The sequence below is a fragment of the Montipora foliosa genome, chromosome 12 (assembly GCF_036669935.1).
Source record: "Montipora foliosa isolate CH-2021 chromosome 12, ASM3666993v2, whole genome shotgun sequence".
Lineage (NCBI taxonomy): Eukaryota > Metazoa > Cnidaria > Anthozoa > Scleractinia > Acroporidae > Montipora > Montipora foliosa.
The window spans coordinates 22960149-22977648 of record NC_090880.1 but is presented as its reverse complement, the minus strand read 5'-3'; the positions used below and the strand labels follow the sequence as shown (position 1 = coordinate 22977648).

Here is a 17500-nt window from a genome sequence, read left to right as displayed (position 1 = left end):
AGTAGTGAAATAAAGGTTGTTTCATTTAAAAAGGGTTTTTAATAAGCCAGTTGTTTCAAACATAATGATACTGGTGGGTTTTCAGTCATCAAATTGACCTACCAGTTTAGTGTAACACGTATTTGCATTTTTTTAATAAACACAAGGATAACAGGATATTTAAAATAAATGGATCAATGGTATATTATTTAATTAATGTTGTTTTCCTTGAGGGGAGGGGAACTCCCATATAAATTGATGGGATGCTTGTGGGAAATGTTCATAGAGACTCCTCAAGGGTAGCAAAATGTCAATGTGTGGGCAGAACTTGCTTTTATTTTTACCCCTAAAAGGTATCCACTGTAAAGCATAAGACAAAAAGTTCTTTTAACATATGTTCTCCTGCCTAAGTCCCCTAAACATGATAAAAGAACTCTCATAGTGGTCTGTTTTTACACCCTACATGCACCTGAGCTGTACCAAACGATAAATAGTAATCCCTAGGAGATACAAGCATCCCTTTACTGTTATATTAGAGTATCCCCCCTCTAGTTGTATTCTTTTAATTAAGTAACCCTCAGTCTACGAATTATTTTATTTATATTTCACCAATTCAAAAACTGTTCAGTATAGTCTTGAAGTACAAAACTACTCAAAAACCATATCTTCACATCCCTCTTTGATTAAAGAAATTGCAAATTTACAAGTGCAGCACATAACTGAAACAAAATGTCAGCATAGCAATGCAAATATGAAGGAATGAAGCGTACAATTTTGAAGTCTTGCAGCCTAGCATTGGTTCTTTCAACATGAATCCAGGCTTAAGCTATGGCTTTTGTTTTCTTGACCTCACTCTCTGTGAAAGTTTCATTATTCAGGAGAGGTGGGATATTGACACAGACACCATGTGGTACAATATCCTGGATAACGAAACCTTTGTCAGCCAGAATCATATCTCCAGCTGTCAAGTGATTAAGGAGTCTGGACTGCTGCACAGTAGTCTTGTCTGAAATAGAACCTGGATACAGTTGGCTGACATAAGTGATGACTCCATTTGGTGCAAAACCAACTATGACCTTAAAGGAATTCATTCCTCTGTATGACGAATATGTTGCATTTTGCTGACTCATCAATCCAGGTGCGGCAACCTCAATGTCTGTGCAGTCTTTAACAATCCCACAGGATTCGAATTGCCTGAAGGAGGACGGTGCAGGGATCTTGTTTTATTTTTTTTACGGGATGGAATTGACGTCATGAGATCATCCATCCAGCAAAATAGTTCACACACACTATCTTTAAATCTAAGAGCATGGTTTACAAAAATGTGAAAGACTTCTTTGGTTGGAAGACCTGTCTCCATTTGTATGACATTTCCCTCAAGCGCAGACACGGTGTACTTGTTCCTGTTGTACTGGACAGTTTGGTTAAGTTCCTTTAGCTCCCTGTTGTGCAAATTTCACCCCTTAAGATTAAAGAAGGAGCAGATCAAAGTGCTGACACATTTCCCCCTTCAGAAAAAGTTGATATTTTATTTCCACCCTCAGAAGAATGGGGATTTTTTCCAATACCCTTCAGAAATATTTGAAAGATGAAAGAGTGCTGACACATGGACCCCTCAGAAATGCTCTTCAGACCCCCCTCAGAAAATCTTGTCAACAGGGGGATGTGGATTTTAAATGGAAGCTCTCAGTTGCCCACGCATCTTTAGAAGGAAACAAATAATTATATCTCAAGTGAAAAGTGTTTCTTTGGCTGGGGAACACAAAACACAGAAGAGTACGTAACTTTTTTGTTCACGGTGCGAGATGTCGCATTGCAAAGTCGACAAGTAATTCATTACCTCAGCAATCAAAGTAAGAAACTGCATATTATTACATTCAAATTAATAACTTTCCTTTACTTTAAAACAACTTTAAAACAATACTAATATGCCAAATATCTCTCTCGGATGTTGTGTAAGGAATGACTTCATGTGCACTGGCAAATTGACTTAAAGTGTTGGCAAAATGATTGGATTCACCTAATAAATGAGATTTCTCTGTTGTGTGACCCTTGGTACCTGGGTGATGAGACTCAAAGTCTACACTCAAGAAACAACGACTCATGACGAAATGATGCAAAAGGAAAATCATAAAAGCTTTCATTTGTAACATATTTAATAGAAATTTCTACAAAGACAAGAAAAATGTCTCATACATAGTAGTTGCATTAACAACTCTCTCTATGTTCTCAAGTGAACTAACCTATTTACAGAAGAAAAACATGTTTTCTGTCAAGTTTCATGGAGGCAATGAATGCTGTGCCATAGTGATTGCCAGATGCTGAGTTGCTGGAAGTATGGTTAGCCCTTACCATTGGTTAAAAGGTTTAAACATCTCATGGTATCAGAGTGGTATTTAACACAGTCACTGGCTAGAGCACTTCAAGATTCAAGTAACATAGGCAAGGATTGCCCACTAATGAAATGCAGGCCCTATATGATAAATGCCACTAGGAGTCTCCTTAACCACCTATTCAAATTAACATGTGTATAGAAATGCTGGCAATAAATCATAACAATGCCCCCTTAACTCTCTTTCTCAAGCGGACAATTAACAAGTAACCCATTCTCTAACCTATTTACTGATGAAACTCTTACCATAAACTCACATATGCAAATAAATAGTTAAAGTGCTGCTGTGACCAAAAAGTCAAGAATTATTCCTCTTTTTCATTGGATTTCAAAACTGTTAAGTAAACACTATATTAAGTGATCCAAGTTTTAAGCCTTGATTTAACAAACACACCTGTTTGGGTTAAGTGGACTTTTCTTATTTAATGGTCTGCCATTACTAACTTTAAAATCTTGAGAGAGCTGGATTGAGGAGAAAATGACGTCAAATACTCACCAGTTTAATAATGGAATGCATGTGTATGCCGCGGCATTGGTATGCAGCATGGGATTGATGGGCTTTCAGACTTTTAAATTCATGTTTTGCATAATCATAAGCTGCATTTACACACTGAAATTTCAAGCTAGTAAGTAAATGATGTCACTTTTCCCTAGATCCATCCCTCTGTGGTCCAATTGGTCAGTTTTGAATGTACGTAATGGCGGACCATGAAATCCAAAACTAACACTCGAAGTAAACAGCTTTTGGGTACAAATCAAAGCTCAAAGTCTTGCCAGTTAGTTGTTGAAAAATCTGAAGAAAAAAAGGAAATAATATTTTTTTATCATATTACCACTTTAAGATTTAAAGTTAGAGGGAAACATAGTGTTATCTTTGAAAAGACATTTACAACTCGTCATACTGCAATCCTGGACCTAATTACAAACATTTCATAGTAACCATGAATAATCTACATGTAACCCTCAGAATCTGTCAAAATTTAACAAAATATGACAAACATGAACAAAACAACCATCACATGTCTATTATGGATTCAGCATCGTTATTCTTTGACAAGACCTCACAGGTTCGAAACAGCATCTTGAAACTTCTTGCAGATGAATTCTTTAACTTACAAGTCAGGAAAAGAATCCATCGATGAATCACAGAAATACACTGGTTCCTTTATTGCATGCAGTAAGCTGCTTATAGCCATTACCTGTGCTGACATATTCACACACTATCTACTTTGAGTCTTCTCCATTTCAACTCCTCATTATGACAAGTTAGGCACAGAGGACGGTCTTCATTATTGTCATAGTTGATAGTTGAGCAAAAGATACAAAAGACACCAACACATTGATTACATTGTCGTACACACATCTCGCACACACTGTGTTCACAGAATGCACATGGCATTGCTTCACTTTGTTGACAGCAAACCCAACAGACTGAGAAACAAACAGTTCCTGTTTGATCAGGAGTTGGAGGGTGAGCATCATTCTTTTGGTTTCTTTGGCTGTTCATGAGAAGTTCAAATGCACAATCTGCAATGGTACAAATTATTATGATTGCTATTACTATGTTGTGCTCACAATCTTAAATCTGATTGGTTAACCCATTCATTCATAAAGTGGCTCCCATTCACTACTTGCACAATCCCATAATACAGCTCTATTACCCCCAAGACTTTTGCATAACAATTGTTCGCAATTTCTGCTGGGACATGAAAATGTCCCAAGAGAAGTCGAAACAATGCCTATGCAGATTTTGGGGGGTAAAAGAGGTGTATTACGGGATTTGGGCAAGTAATGAATTGATGAATGAAACTGTCTGGTGTTACATAGAGTAAAATCTGTAAGTGAAAGGGTTAAAGGGGATATAGTTTTCGTATGGAACCAGATTTGGGAGCGGGGGGGGGGGGGGCAATGGACGTCCAGCAATATGTCAACTAACTTGCATTTTTGTTGAATTACGGGGAGGGGCGGGATGTGTTCTCTTGCACGCAGGAATTTCCTTGGCCCTTCTTTCTGGATTTTCTGGATGTGCACTTGAGAACCCACTGATAATTCGGAAAATGTTGCAAACTTCAGATTCTACATATTCCATATGTTATGCATGCTATGCATTATCGACCAAAGACTTGCACTTTTTTTGCTTGCTTGCACTTTCTTGCTTGTTTGAAAAGGAACGAAATACGAGTACCACATGATGAAAGTTCTGTTGATTGATTTCTTAACGACAAGATAATTATTTTAACTAGAACTAATCAAGGATTAGTGAGGCATGTCTGATTCCTGTATATTTTGGGGAGAATCGTTTTGTAGGTCTTTTCTGGTATTTGTTCAGTAATGAAGGTATCACACTCAAGTATTTTGACTGTTATCTTGTACGTGTATAAATAAAAAAAGAACTCTTCATTAGCTAGATATTGTAGCTCTTCATTATCCAAATTCTGTGATCTTATTTAAATAGATGGCCAGAAACACTTCCTATGAATTGGAAAGGTCCAGAATCTGGTCATGGATGACTTGCATGGTGCACTATTGCAGCCATGCACGTGGTTGCAGAAAAGCAACAGATGTCACAGAAGCTGTTTCTTCTTAATTCACCAGTACACAGTTGCATGTAATAGACTAAGAATAACATCTGTTGCATTTTGATTCGATGCCAACAATCACATGCATTTTATGCTGCACTCCTGAGATTCTTCAATTCAACTCACCAAAGGTATTTTGGTCTTCCGTGAAGTTCTCTTTGAACGCCGTCGGGCCATCAAGCGCGGCAAATTTTGGTTGCTGCGGAGACTCGCCAAACGGGCACCTCCTCTTTGTTACGAGGCGATTTGGCTCCGGAGATGCAGGAGGTGTTTTGCATTCCAAGATCAACTCCATCTTTCTTCTGCACAAACTGTAAGAAGAAATCGTTTTCGTGTTTGAGTGGGGCTACTAGGGCCCAGTTTCATGCCCGTCCAAACACCAGAAGGAGGCTGTGTTTGCGCGAACTCGAAAACATATGAAAAGAAAGAAAAAGAAAGGGAAAGTTGAGAGAAATGACGGCCCCAATTAACCATTTCTCTTGATTGTAATTGCCTCGTAAACAGCGTCGGTTTGGTGTTCATTGATGGAAGTCTCAGTTGGGATCTATTTTACGCGTTACGGTGCTTAAATGAGAAAAAGTGTCGGCGTTGGTATTGACGGAAACAGTCACGAGGCGAGCCTCCCGTGAGAAGGGCTCGTTTCCGTGACGCGAAGCATTGGCAATCAGTCCAGTTGATTCAGTGTTTAGTATCGACATAAACTACAGCATCACGGAGACGACGTCTAGAAGTATTTACGGGCCACATCTGGGGATCCAAGAATCTTCACAACACTCGAAAAAGCGCTCTTTGAATTACGGTCTGTCCGATCCAACTTGTGTCCAAAGTCCTATTAGCAAAACTGGTGTTCATCGAGAAGTCATCTTTTGCCTTCCGTGAGCCGTCAATTTGACAATCGACGTTAAAAATGGTGGACGTTGATCCAGACACTCTTTTAGAATGGCTGAGCATGGGTCAAGGGGACGAGAGAGATATGCAGCTCATAGCCCTCGAGCAGTTGTGTATGTTACTGCTGATGTCGGACAATATAGACCGGTGTTTCGAGAGGTGAGAAATTCGCATTGCTTTATTATTGACCTCCCCGTTTACTCATAAACCTTTAATGCGTTCTTTGCCACTGTGTTGTTGCTTAAAGTCGTTTGGAATTAAAGTATCGCGCATTTCGTTGATTTCTAAGTTCAAACACGTTGAAATGGCATGCCAGTCGACGGGCATGTACTATTAATGATGTCGATGGATTGGTTGTGTGGTTCGGTAGTGTGAATGGATGATTCAGCTTAATATCGATTTATCAACACGAACCATCATTTAACCTCTCGCAGTAACTATATTCAAGACTTAAGTTTTGTTTTCTTAAATTTAGAATTGTAAGGGCGTAATTAAAACTATTACACGCAATTATTTTCACAAATTTCTTCATCTTTTTTTTAATTTAGAGGAAACTGACGTGATTGTGTGGGCTTATTTCCTTACATGTACGTATGGTAATAGGTCTCTCAATCCTTTATCAAATTGTGTGCGATTCTTTCACTTCTACAGAAGAGGAGCCAGCTACATGACCATGAGAATTTTCCTTGATTGTATTATTTTTGGGAAAGAGCGCAATTAAGTATTATTTTAGCCATAATTAAATCTGAAGTCTTCTGTTATCTCATTCATACGTTGTATTACTGTGAGCATCCTTTGTTCAATTATCGGTTTTACTACCCTGAAAGCAGTTGGTTTCTCTTACGTTTACCGAGAGAGAAACCACTGGGAGCAACCGTTAGTTTGTTTGAGTGTGCTGCCGTCCGGCGCCAAGGACGAATAAATCAAATTTGAACTGGTAAAATGAGTTAGTAAACTCACTTGGTTTGGCGCTTGCGTGTGTGTTCAGCTACGTAACTGCTGCGTTTGGTCGAGCCTGCTGTGTAGTGATTTCCTGCAAAATAAGATGAAGTGATGTCAAATACATCACGTGGGGTGTGACGTACTTCGTACATGCTCGATGGAAAATCAAACAGTTGCTCTCAGTGGTTTCTCTCTCGGGAAGGCTAGCAGAAACCAACTGCTCACAGGGTATTGTTTTACTGTCTTAGAATAATTATTGTTGTTAATAGGATGATGATAATAAGAATAATTTATTATAATAATGATGGTAATAATAATAATAATAATAATAATAATAATAATAATAATAATAATAATAATAATAATAATAATAATAATAATAATGTTGGGCTTCAGACCCACACAATGCAGAAGACATTGTTGGGAGACAAGTTTTGGATTGCCGAGGCTGCTTGTTGCAGCTTGTGCCAGAACTTCCAGTATGATATTGCTGTGATTTGGGACAAATAATAATAATAATAATTAACAAGCAAGGGCTACGGGTCAGTAGCCCATGAGGTGATTGGCCCGTGGCCCTTGAGGGCGAAGGGTCTAATTGTTTTAGTATCACCCAACTAGTCGGAAAACACCAATGAGAATTCAGAATAGAGTAGACTCCACTCTTTTCTTCTCTATTCTAAATTCCTATTGGTAGTTTTGGTGCGCAAGATGTCGCCACTGACGTTCCCGTTCTGTTGCTAAATCAGCCTAATAAATGGAATATTACAAGGCCGCTTGGAGATATGAAATTTCTCTTCTCGTGTTGAAAAATATTTCACTCTTTCACTGCGAAAGAGAAATTTCGTATCTCCGCGTGGACATGTAACATCCTCCATTTAATTTAATTCTTATTGTTTAATCATGTGTAAATGCACTGAGATTGCATGTAATGCATTCCAAGAACGATTATATTATTATTGTTATTATTATTATTAGCAGCCTTGTATACAGGGTTTTAGATTTGCCATTCGCCTTTCGCTTTTCTAGATAGTTTTAGATACTTTTAGATTTATCAGATTATTAGATTTTGAATTTATTCAGATTTTAATGTCTTCCTGGAAAGAAAAAGAGACAAACACCATTCTCCATGTATAGTAATTAATAGAATTGTTGTGAATAAATTTTTTAGCAAATTTAATAGATTATTATTATTATTATTATTGTTATTATTATTATTATACCTAACACGGTACACATACATCTTTTCTCTCAGCTGCCCTCCACGTACGTTCCTTCCAGCTCTGTGCCGGATTATGTTGGATGAGTGTGCCCCAGAAAATGTTCTTGAAGTAACAGCTCGTGCCATCACTTATTACCTTGATGTGTCAGCAGAATGTACAAGAAGGATCGTGGCAGTGGAAGGAGCAATAAAGGCGCTTTGTAACAGATTGGTTGTAGTTGATTTATCATCAAGAACCAGTAAAGATTTGGGAGAACAGTGTGTGAAAGTAAGTAGTTTTTTCCTCATTGATGACGAAGTCTCAATGAGTTATAGTGGGGGCTCTTCAGGTGCTCACTGGATCACTCAATCAATGGGCTGTTAAATTTTGGGTTTTTTTCCGGCAGCCAACTTGTTTTATGGATGTGTGAAGTGCAAGTGTCGCAGGTGTGAAGCTACCCTTTGCTCTTATTTCATTATTCTTAGGGGTAGTTCTGAATTTTCCATTGAGTTATCAAAATTAATTAAAGTCTTAAAAGTCATGATACAAGTAGCTGAATAATTATGTTTCCCAATGCTCTACATTTCATCAATGAGGTGTCTCACAGAGACTTTGATTTTATAGTTAAATAAGAATCAATAATTGTAGAAAATTTTCTCAACTGTACATTTATGATAAACCAAAAATTGCATGACCCATTTGCACAATTTGCAGTTAATAAGTGCTTGTGACATTTTGAAAGTTTTCAAACAAATTATTGGACCCCCTTTAAGGCTCAATCAATTTTTAGAACTTTCAAAACGCCACTGATACCAGACGGTACCTTTTAATTCTGAAATGTGCTCAAGATTGTGTAATTTCCAATACCTGTACTTATTATTATTTTGGTTGAAGTATTCTATGGTTTTAGATTGGCTCATTTCACTGGCATAATCCTTGCTAGAATGAAAGAAATGAATTGAAGTGCTGGTTATAGATGAAATATACATGTAGAAGTGATCCTTGCATGTATCTGGACAATTTAAGCAGTTGTCTCTTACGGACAACTAAAAAATTCGGGCAGCTTTAAAAAGATTCGAACCCAGGACCTTTGTGATGCTGGTGCAATGCTCTTCCAACTGAGCTATGAAGCCGATCAGTAAACACAGGACCCCAACAGATTGACCTGCTTGCAACTGAGTGGCTTCATGCGTGTAGCTCAGTTGGTGGACCATTGCACCGGCATTGCAGAGGTCATCAAAATTTGATTTGATTTGCGTTAACTTGTTAATTTCAATTTACAGTGTCCCCGATTAGTGCTCTACAGCGCTAGAAGATTAGACACTTTTTTAAAAATAAAGTTCCTTTCCTTTCGTTTCCTTTTATGGGTTTGAATCCTGTTGAAGATGCCTGAATTTCTCAGGTGTCTATAAGAGACAATTGATGGTTTGCATCAGATGTCACGGTAGCCAAGTTGGTCTACAGAAAAATGCAGTAAAGTGTCTTTTGGGAATTTGACTCTATTATTATGCAAAGCTTGTGAGGCCATTTTCTATTGTTTTGTACACCAACATGGCCGTCTCATCACGTGGATGCAAACCAAGAATAGACCTTATTCGCTAGTACATTTTGTTTTCCCAATACAGATCATGTGGCAATTCTCAGGAGATTTGATCCTAGAGCTGTCTTGTCCTTTAAAAAGAGTGCATGCAAGCATGAATACTGTATGTCTGAATTCACTCTTTTTAATGAACAAAGCAAAGGACAATCTCCTATGTGTCGTCATATGATCTGAATTAGGAAGAAAAATGTACCAGCAAATAAGGTCTATTGCTCAAATTGTTGAGATAAGTCAGGCCTTCTGACAGGGTGCGGGAAAAAAATTAAAATTGTGCGCTATTTTGGAGGCCAGTTGTGCGGGGAAAAAAGTCAATTGTGCAGGAAATTGTGCGGGATTGCACAATCTTGCAAACATCGTGTTCTCCTTGTCTACCTTTTTTTTAACCATATCAACGTGAATTCCTGCTGTAATGGCTGACTTACCTCTACATTTTACTTCGAATGATTTTTATATTATTGACTGAAGTTTAGAACCTATTTAAAAGTGATTTTATGTTTGTTGAAGCAATCGAATGTGCTAAACAAAACCACTCAAGGAAATTGCCCCAGAAAACCTAGCGAGCCTCTAATGTACGTCATGTATATCTAAATAGTCTGTATCAGTCACTAATTATGTAACCCAATTGACGAGTTGTTCGCTGAAAGCGTGGAAATACTAGAGTGTTTTCAAGGTAAATAGTCTGAAAATAGCCTAAATATATTCTAGATCTCCTGATACTCGATAGAAAAACGCGTTTTGATTAAAATTTTGAGTAGATAAGTCCGTATTGTGCGGTATTTTGCAAATTTTCCCGAATTGTGCGGAATTGTGCGTGTTTTACCGAATTGTGCAGTTCCGCACCCGCGCACCCTGTCAGAAGGCCTGATAAGTGAAGATCAATTCTCAAATCAATCATAATCCTTGCTAGCCTAGACAAATAAATTGTTAATTGTCAAAGAATGTTCATTGGGTTGATTGCCGCTTGTTTTTTTGTTTATTAGGTCCTTGAACTAATTTGCACTCGCGAAGCAGGAGCCGTGTTTGAAGCTGGTGGATTGCAATGTTCTTTGACATTTATCCGTGAATTTGGGAACTCTGTGCACAAGGATACACTTCACTCAGCAATGAATGTTGTGTCCAGGTTGTGTGGAAGGATGGAGCCACAGGATACCAACTTGGAGGCTTGTGTTAAATCACTTTCAACACTTCTGAAGCATGAAGACCCTTATGTAAGTGCTTTGCCGAAAAACGTATGTTCATTGTACTCAACACTATTGATGGGAATTAACAATTGTTATCGCCGAAAGCGAGGCGAAGATACTGTACCGCTTGAAACTATCTATGGATTTGCCGCGGTTCTGACCAGGTGAAACCGCAGATTCAATCTCCAGTTTGACCGAGGTAAAATCTCATCTACGGTAACCGAAATCCAAGGTTTCACCTATATTTTTTCCAGTTTATTTACGCCGCGGTTAATAGAGGACGTGGTAAGGGTTTTGCTTTATTTAGAGCAAATGCTATCAAAGAAATCTGCATATTCTTGTGGATCGATTGCATCGATAATTAGTATGCTTATTTGCCGTATGTACAATCTGCGATGGTTGGCACATTCGATTATAATAAAGTCCCTGTAATAAAAGGATTTCTCATTTTTCTTTTTCCAGCAAACGTAAAGATTTCTAAAAATTGTTCGAGATCTGTTTAATACAGATGGTATAAAGATCAGCAGAAATTCTATCAAGAAATTCACACGTATTTGGGAAATCTCTTCTCTGTGATGCCGCTCGATGAGCGGTCGGCCTTGAAAGATACGCGAAAGGCATTTCGGTCTCATTGACTGAAAGATGGAAGAAAGCAATTAACTTTATAAGTAATTGTCAGCCGTTCGGGCTACGTGGCTCTCCATTTGTTACAAACGTGTTTAAGCAGTTTGCATCGAACAACGTATTTCATGAGCTATCGCTCTCGCTTGCGTGACAGAAGCATGCAGCTTAGTTTATTTATGTTTTAACTCGCCAAATTGGCACAGGCTTGAACTCGTCTATAGTGTGGTCGTTGAAGCATTAATTTAAGTTCACCTTTCTAATTCAGAGGAATGAATATTTCTGAATTTCAAACTCAACTGCTGAATAACTTGTTACTTAATATTTTGAATTAGAAATGATCGTAATTAACGTGTGACAAGGAGTTGCTTAACAAACTTCGGGAATACAGTTACGGTTCTTCCCTGGTATAATGTATGTCATTGATAAGGTTTAGTTCAATGTTGGAGCTTTACAACTACTATCCTGTAAACATTTCTATTTGGACAGGACACAAAATTTGAAGTGATTTATCATCATGATATCGTACAACAATTGACCAGGGGTAAAGGAACAATGGAGGAATAAATTTTCATGTCATTCGTGACATTTTGACTGGAAATCATCATATCAGATCAAATAATTCTACATGTTTAGGCCTTTTGCTTATGATTTCAGAAGAATAGAGGAAATAATTTTGACCAATAATTACAGGCACAGATAGTGCGATTAACCAATCAGAGTTATTTATTGTAAGGTTAAATTTTGACAAAATATACATGTATGTGTGCAAGTTGCGAGATTCTTAAGCCAGTCACTACATTTTGAATTGTTATAATTATTGTAATAATTCAGTATTTCCTGTTTTGTTCAGGTTTCTGATGGTGCCTTGAGGTGTTTTGCCTCACTTGCTGACCGCTTCACTCGTCGTGGTGTTGATCCTGCTCCTTTAGCTGAACATGGCCTCAGTAGCGAGTTACTAGAGAGGTTAGCAAGTGCTGCGGCTTCTGCGGCAGAGAAAGCTGGTAGCAGTGGAGCTACACCAGATGCTAAGAGCAGTAGCACGTCAGTGTCTACGATTGTTAGTCTCCTGTCTACATTATGTCGTGGATCACCAAGTGTCACCCATGTATGTAAAATACATGTAGCTACAGTACACACTTTTTTTTCTTTTTCCTTCCTGAATATTGTCATCCTTTAACTTCTTTTGAAGCAATATTTTTTGCACTTATGGACAATTTAATATTTGAAATCCGCAATTTATAAAGTCTGAGGTATCCACAATAAAAATTGAAGATTTCACAAGTTCTAAAAGTTGGAGTCTTTGGCCACAAAAAATGACATTCAGATCGCAGAGTCAGAATACCACGTGACAAGAGCTCATGACATAATGTTGGGTGCAAAAAAGAAAAAACTAACGTGGATGCTTGTTGAAAAGCAAAAAGTAGAGGAAGATGATGCATTTTCGATTTATGAGGCTTTTTGAAACCCAAGGACAAAATGACCACATAAACAACTACAATTGCTGAACCGACTAAAACTCCTGCTCCTTTTTTAAACTTTGTGTTTAGACTTGCTGTGATTTTTTTGTGTATCTGCTGATCCTCAAATCACGTCTGCGAAATACAAGATTAGTATCCCTTGTGAACATTTCTCAAAGCTCTCAGTGCTCAAAGCACTTTTATTATGGCTTTTACTTGTTCATACAATATTTCATGTTACTTTGTGTGCCAGGATTTACTGAGAGCTGGCCTTCCTGAGGCAATAGAGAAAGCCCTACAAGGTGACGAGAGGTGTGTTCTGGATACCATGAGACTGGTTGACTTACTCCTTGTTCTGCTGTTTGAGGGACGGCGAGCCCTACCCAAGTCATGTGTCAGTATCCCCAAGGGAGGAATTGGGAGTCTCCGGAGGTTTGATAGCTCAAACGAGAGGTCTCATAGACAGCTTATTGACTGCATAAGAAGCAAGGATACAGATGCTGTTATTGATGCAATCGAAAATGGTGAGAATTTCTCTAAACTATAGGCTGGACAATTTACATACATTTTCCAATCAAGTTACATGTACGGTAATTGAATTACATGTATGTTGAATCAAATTGCTGTCAAAAGTTGAAGGGTTAATGGGGCCAAACAGTCTGCGATGAAAGGCAAAAACACTCCTCCGTATACGATGATGATAATAATAATAATAATAATAATAATAATAATAATAATAATAATAAATTGAAGGCAGGATACCCATGAGAAATCTAAAGGGGTCATGCTGTGGTCAGTTCCAGTGGGTCTCTCTCTCTACTTTTTCCTAAGCCTCTCCCTTGATTTGTAAGGTTGGCTCTGTCAATTTTTTAACCTACCCAGGGCTCGAAATTGCGACCGATACGGTCGCCAATGCGACTAAAACTTTTAACTTGGCGACCAAAAATTTGAGTGTAGATGCCACTTTGGCGACTATGTTCCTTTGATAAATAAAACACTTATGGTGAGAAACAATTTCCTTAGTCTTGTTTCTGCTTTTCTGTGAAAGGAAATGCAAATTAAGTCTGTTTACCTTTTTTAAAAAGAATCGCGACTTCCGTGAGGACATTACAGCGGCTTTTAAATGGTGATCGCGGGCGCAACATTTTGTTGAAAGGCCACTGAATCAAAAGGCGTTCTGTCACAGATTCGGTCGCAAGGAAATGGCTTTCAAAGCACGCGCTTTGTTTCAGCATGTGCTCGATCAAGTGAGACGAGTCTACACTGAAAGTCATGAATTATTTATCACAAGAGAAGGATACACTGAGCGATTTTCGTAATTTGCTGGTACTAAATGGCTATCCGCCGTATTTGATTGATTTTTTTATGCCTTTGCATCATACGATTTCTCACGTGCGATGTGACAGATGCAGTTGTTCCTGGCCAAAGTAACCCTCAACTGTTCTTATTACTTTGTTTGTTTTTTTTTTTGTTTGTTATGCAGAAGTGTTCAGGTGTTTTTTTATTTCTTGTTTTCATGTTTGAAGTCATTCAAGATCGAGTATTTCGGTCTGTCCCACAACTGCAGCCACAATCTACCAGAAGCCTTACAACAATACTAATTAAATGAGGCTCTAATCTGAGTTTCTGTTCTTGTACTAACTGGCGACTGCATTTTTGCATTTGGCGACCATTTTTTCTTTGATAGTCGCCAAAAGGTGACTTGCAATTTGTTTTAATTTCGAGCCCTGCTACGCTCATCTCTTATCTGGAGCATAGCATATAAATAGCTTTTTCTTTTCATTTCCCTGTTCTCATGTTATGTGAAAGCAATGTACAAAATGAATTCAAGATACTTACATCTACACATTACAAGGGTGATTGCATACAGCCTTGAAATCAATGCTATTATACATTTTACTTAAATAGTAAAAGGAATAAGTTGTTGGCGTTTTCTAGAGTTTCACGTAAATGTATGTAACATGGACAAGGTTCATGGAGAACTTCCATATTAATTAAATGGTGATTGTGTTGTCTTCAGTTTTAAATTAATGCCTCACAGTTTTTTAGATAAGAAAGCATTTTGGAAGAATTTGAAAGTATTGTAATGCTTGCAGTGTTAACTTTTTAAAGGTGGCTTTGAGGTTAACTTCATGGATGATGTGGGACAAACATTACTCAACTGGGCATCTGCTTTTGGAACATTAGAAATGGTGAGGCAGTTTCTTTGAAGAGAATTTAAATTGAAGTGGTTTTCAATTGCTTTTGATGACTGGTGACTGGAACACTCTGGAGAATACTCCTGGTGTAAGGTTTCCCTTTTTTAATCAAAATTTAATGAGAGGAGTTCTGATATTTTCACCCAAAAAAAAAATTGGGCAAATAGCGTGGACTGTGTAGCAGATTGCATGGCAGTAGAAGCCTATTGCCTGGCAAATCATGCCATTTTTTCTTAGATCCTTTTCCCTTACCATACACTGTACATGTATCATAAAACATTATTTTATTCCAAACAGACCATTTTGCGGTTGTGTGCTTAGTTAGCTGGTTTATGAATGAAGGTGAGGCTAGAGTTGACCTTGTTTTGATAGAAACCTCTCTGCTTTTCTTATGTAAATCCCAACTAATTCGCATAAGAACAACATTGTTAACATTAGGAAAGCAGGGAGATCTGTATCATAAGAAGGTCAACTCCAGCCTCACTTTCTTTTGAAGGTCAGGTAACTAAGTTCATAACTGTAAAAAGATCTATTACGGTTCAGAACTTTGTGTATGACTATAAATCGATTCCATGAAAGCACACCCTCGTGAAAATATCAGAAGCCCTAAAACTATGTTAAAGAGCTCTAAAATTAAGAGTTTTTCTTCTCCACTTTAGGTGGAATACCTTTGTGAGCGAGGAGCAGATGTCAACAGGGGTCAAAGGTCATCTTCTCTTCACTATGCTGCTTGTTTTGGAAGACCAGCAGTTGCTAAAGTGAGCTCTAGTTAGCCCTTTGTTACCAGGAATTGCACAGTGTATCTGTTATAACACTTAAAAGCATGTTTACAACGTAGACGGAAATTAAAATGTAATAATTGAAGCCCAAGGAAGCATTTTTACATGTAAATGTTGTTGGAAGTTACTGAGGCCAATACAGACCTTAAGCAAGGACCCGGATGTTTAAAAGTTGGTTAACTTAAGCCAGGATTAGCGTAAACTTTGGTTTCATTTTTTCAACTTTTTGGTGAAAGTTTCCTTTGCTTATTTTTGTTTTTTGAGATTGACTTCCTCTAATGTTAACCTTTGCTGAATATCAGCATTGAACGTCATTTGGGAGTAGAGAAAATAAATTCCTCAGTTAATTTTTAATCTGGGATTAGCATTAATCGGCTTTTGAACAACCGAGCCCAGGAAAATAAATTGCTTTGCAACTCATGGACACTACGATAAGCTTAATTAAATTAAAATTCTACCACATATAAACTTGGCTCTTTTTTACCTAGTGTTAATTTGACTCCGTCCATTGTAAACCTTCCCTTGATAAATGTGTTTTGTTTCATTAGACACTGCTTCGTCACGGGGCCAACCCAGATCTCAGAGACGAAGATGGCAAAACTCCCATGGATAAAGCAAGGGAGCGAAATGATGAGGGGCACAGAGAAGTTGTACACATTCTTCAGTCACCAGGTACAAAGTTGTACCTTCAATTGCAAAAATTCACCCAAAGGGTGTTTGCCCCTTTTGTTTAGTGATAGTTAAAAAAAGAGCAAAAGATCTGTATTAAAGTTTACCGCATGCAGATCTATCTCCTTCTAGAATGGAGTGTGCGACTTTTGATTTGAATGTGTGACGCAGTCCAAAGTCACTTAATGGTATTGTCAAGTTATTCCTTTTTGGAAATTGTTAATTACTTTGGAAAGGAAGGGTTTTCTGTTTCAGTTAGTTTGTGACCTTACATGAAATTCTTGGGTTTTTGTTTCTGTTTTGCTTATTAATTCTCAATACCTTTTGCTTTAACACTTCATGTGTTTGTAAGAATTTGAGTTCCATATTTTCTCCTTTTTAGTACATTTGGATATGTTCTTATTATTTCAAGACATGGGATACATTTACATAATGTAACTTCAGTCCGAAGTTAGGATATTTGTAGTCGCAAAGTGTCTTATGTGTACATGACGTCATGTCGGCAGCTTAACAAAACAAAGTAATTTATGACAGGGCTGTCTTCTAATGAAACAGCTGAAATTGGTGAATAAATTATGCCACAATTTTGCTCCTTATCCTCAGATTGAAACAAACTTCATGACAAGAAACAAAATAATTTTTCATTTATTTTAGCAAAAGTAACGGCAAAGTGGCAACTTGTACTAAGTAAATCAGTTTGACACATGTTCTTTAAAAATCTACAGGTGAATGGATGGTGCCTGTTGGAAACAATTCAGCGCCATCCACTGCAGCAGCACAGCCATTGGCTGCTGAAGATTCCACCAACACTGAGGAGAAAAAAGAAGAAGCGGAGGATGTGAAGGGTGACGCTGAAATGGCACCTATCTATCTGAAAAATCTTCTGCCTCTGTTTGCAAAGAACTACAAGGAAACAATGATGCCAAGCATTAGAAAGGCAACTTTGGCACTGATGCGCAAAATGATCCATTATGCATCGCAAGCACAGCTTGAAGACCTGTCGCAGAATCTGA

General features: G+C 37.8%; 2 protein-coding genes across 6 annotated transcripts in view; one reads left to right on the top strand and one right to left on the bottom strand.

Moving 5' to 3' along the window:
• Nucleotides 1–1830: 1830 nt before the first annotated feature.
• On the bottom strand, nucleotides 1831–5284 carry LOC137979817 (uncharacterized). Of its 2 annotated transcripts, XM_068827157.1 has the most exons (3): nucleotides 5077–5284; nucleotides 3571–3898; nucleotides 2126–3164 (listed from the first exon to the last, which is right to left on the bottom strand). In XM_068827157.1, the coding sequence occupies exons 1-2, from the start codon at nucleotides 5243–5245 to the stop codon at nucleotides 3585–3587; spliced, it is 483 nt and encodes a 160-aa protein (XP_068683258.1). In that variant the 5' UTR covers nucleotides 5246–5284; the 3' UTR covers nucleotides 2126–3164; nucleotides 3571–3584. The 2 variants fall into 2 exon arrangements, with proteins under 2 accessions (XP_068683257.1, XP_068683258.1); XM_068827156.1 differs by having other exon boundaries at nucleotides 1831–3898.
• Nucleotides 5285–5328: 44 nt separating this feature from the next.
• Nucleotides 5329–17500, top strand: part of LOC137979816 (E3 ubiquitin-protein ligase HECTD1-like) — a 47361-nt gene continuing 35189 nt past the window's right edge. For 2 of the 4 annotated variants that reach the window (XM_068827153.1, XM_068827151.1), the window contains exons 1-9: nucleotides 5353–5997; nucleotides 8033–8267; nucleotides 10560–10787; nucleotides 12235–12489; nucleotides 13095–13365; nucleotides 14954–15033; nucleotides 15699–15797; nucleotides 16367–16490; nucleotides 17213–17500. The exon at nucleotides 17213–17500 is cut by the window's right edge and continues 50 nt beyond it. In XM_068827153.1, the coding sequence (XP_068683254.1) occupies nucleotides 5858–5997; nucleotides 8033–8267; nucleotides 10560–10787; nucleotides 12235–12489; nucleotides 13095–13365; nucleotides 14954–15033; nucleotides 15699–15797; nucleotides 16367–16490; nucleotides 17213–17500 (1720 nt within the window). In that variant the 5' untranslated portion in view covers nucleotides 5353–5857. Of the gene's footprint in view, nucleotides 5998–8032; nucleotides 8268–10559; nucleotides 10788–12234; nucleotides 12490–13094; nucleotides 13366–14953; nucleotides 15034–15698; nucleotides 15798–16366; nucleotides 16491–17212 lie in introns of all 4 variants that reach the window. The other 2 variants (XM_068827152.1, XM_068827154.1) reach the window with 2 other exon arrangements.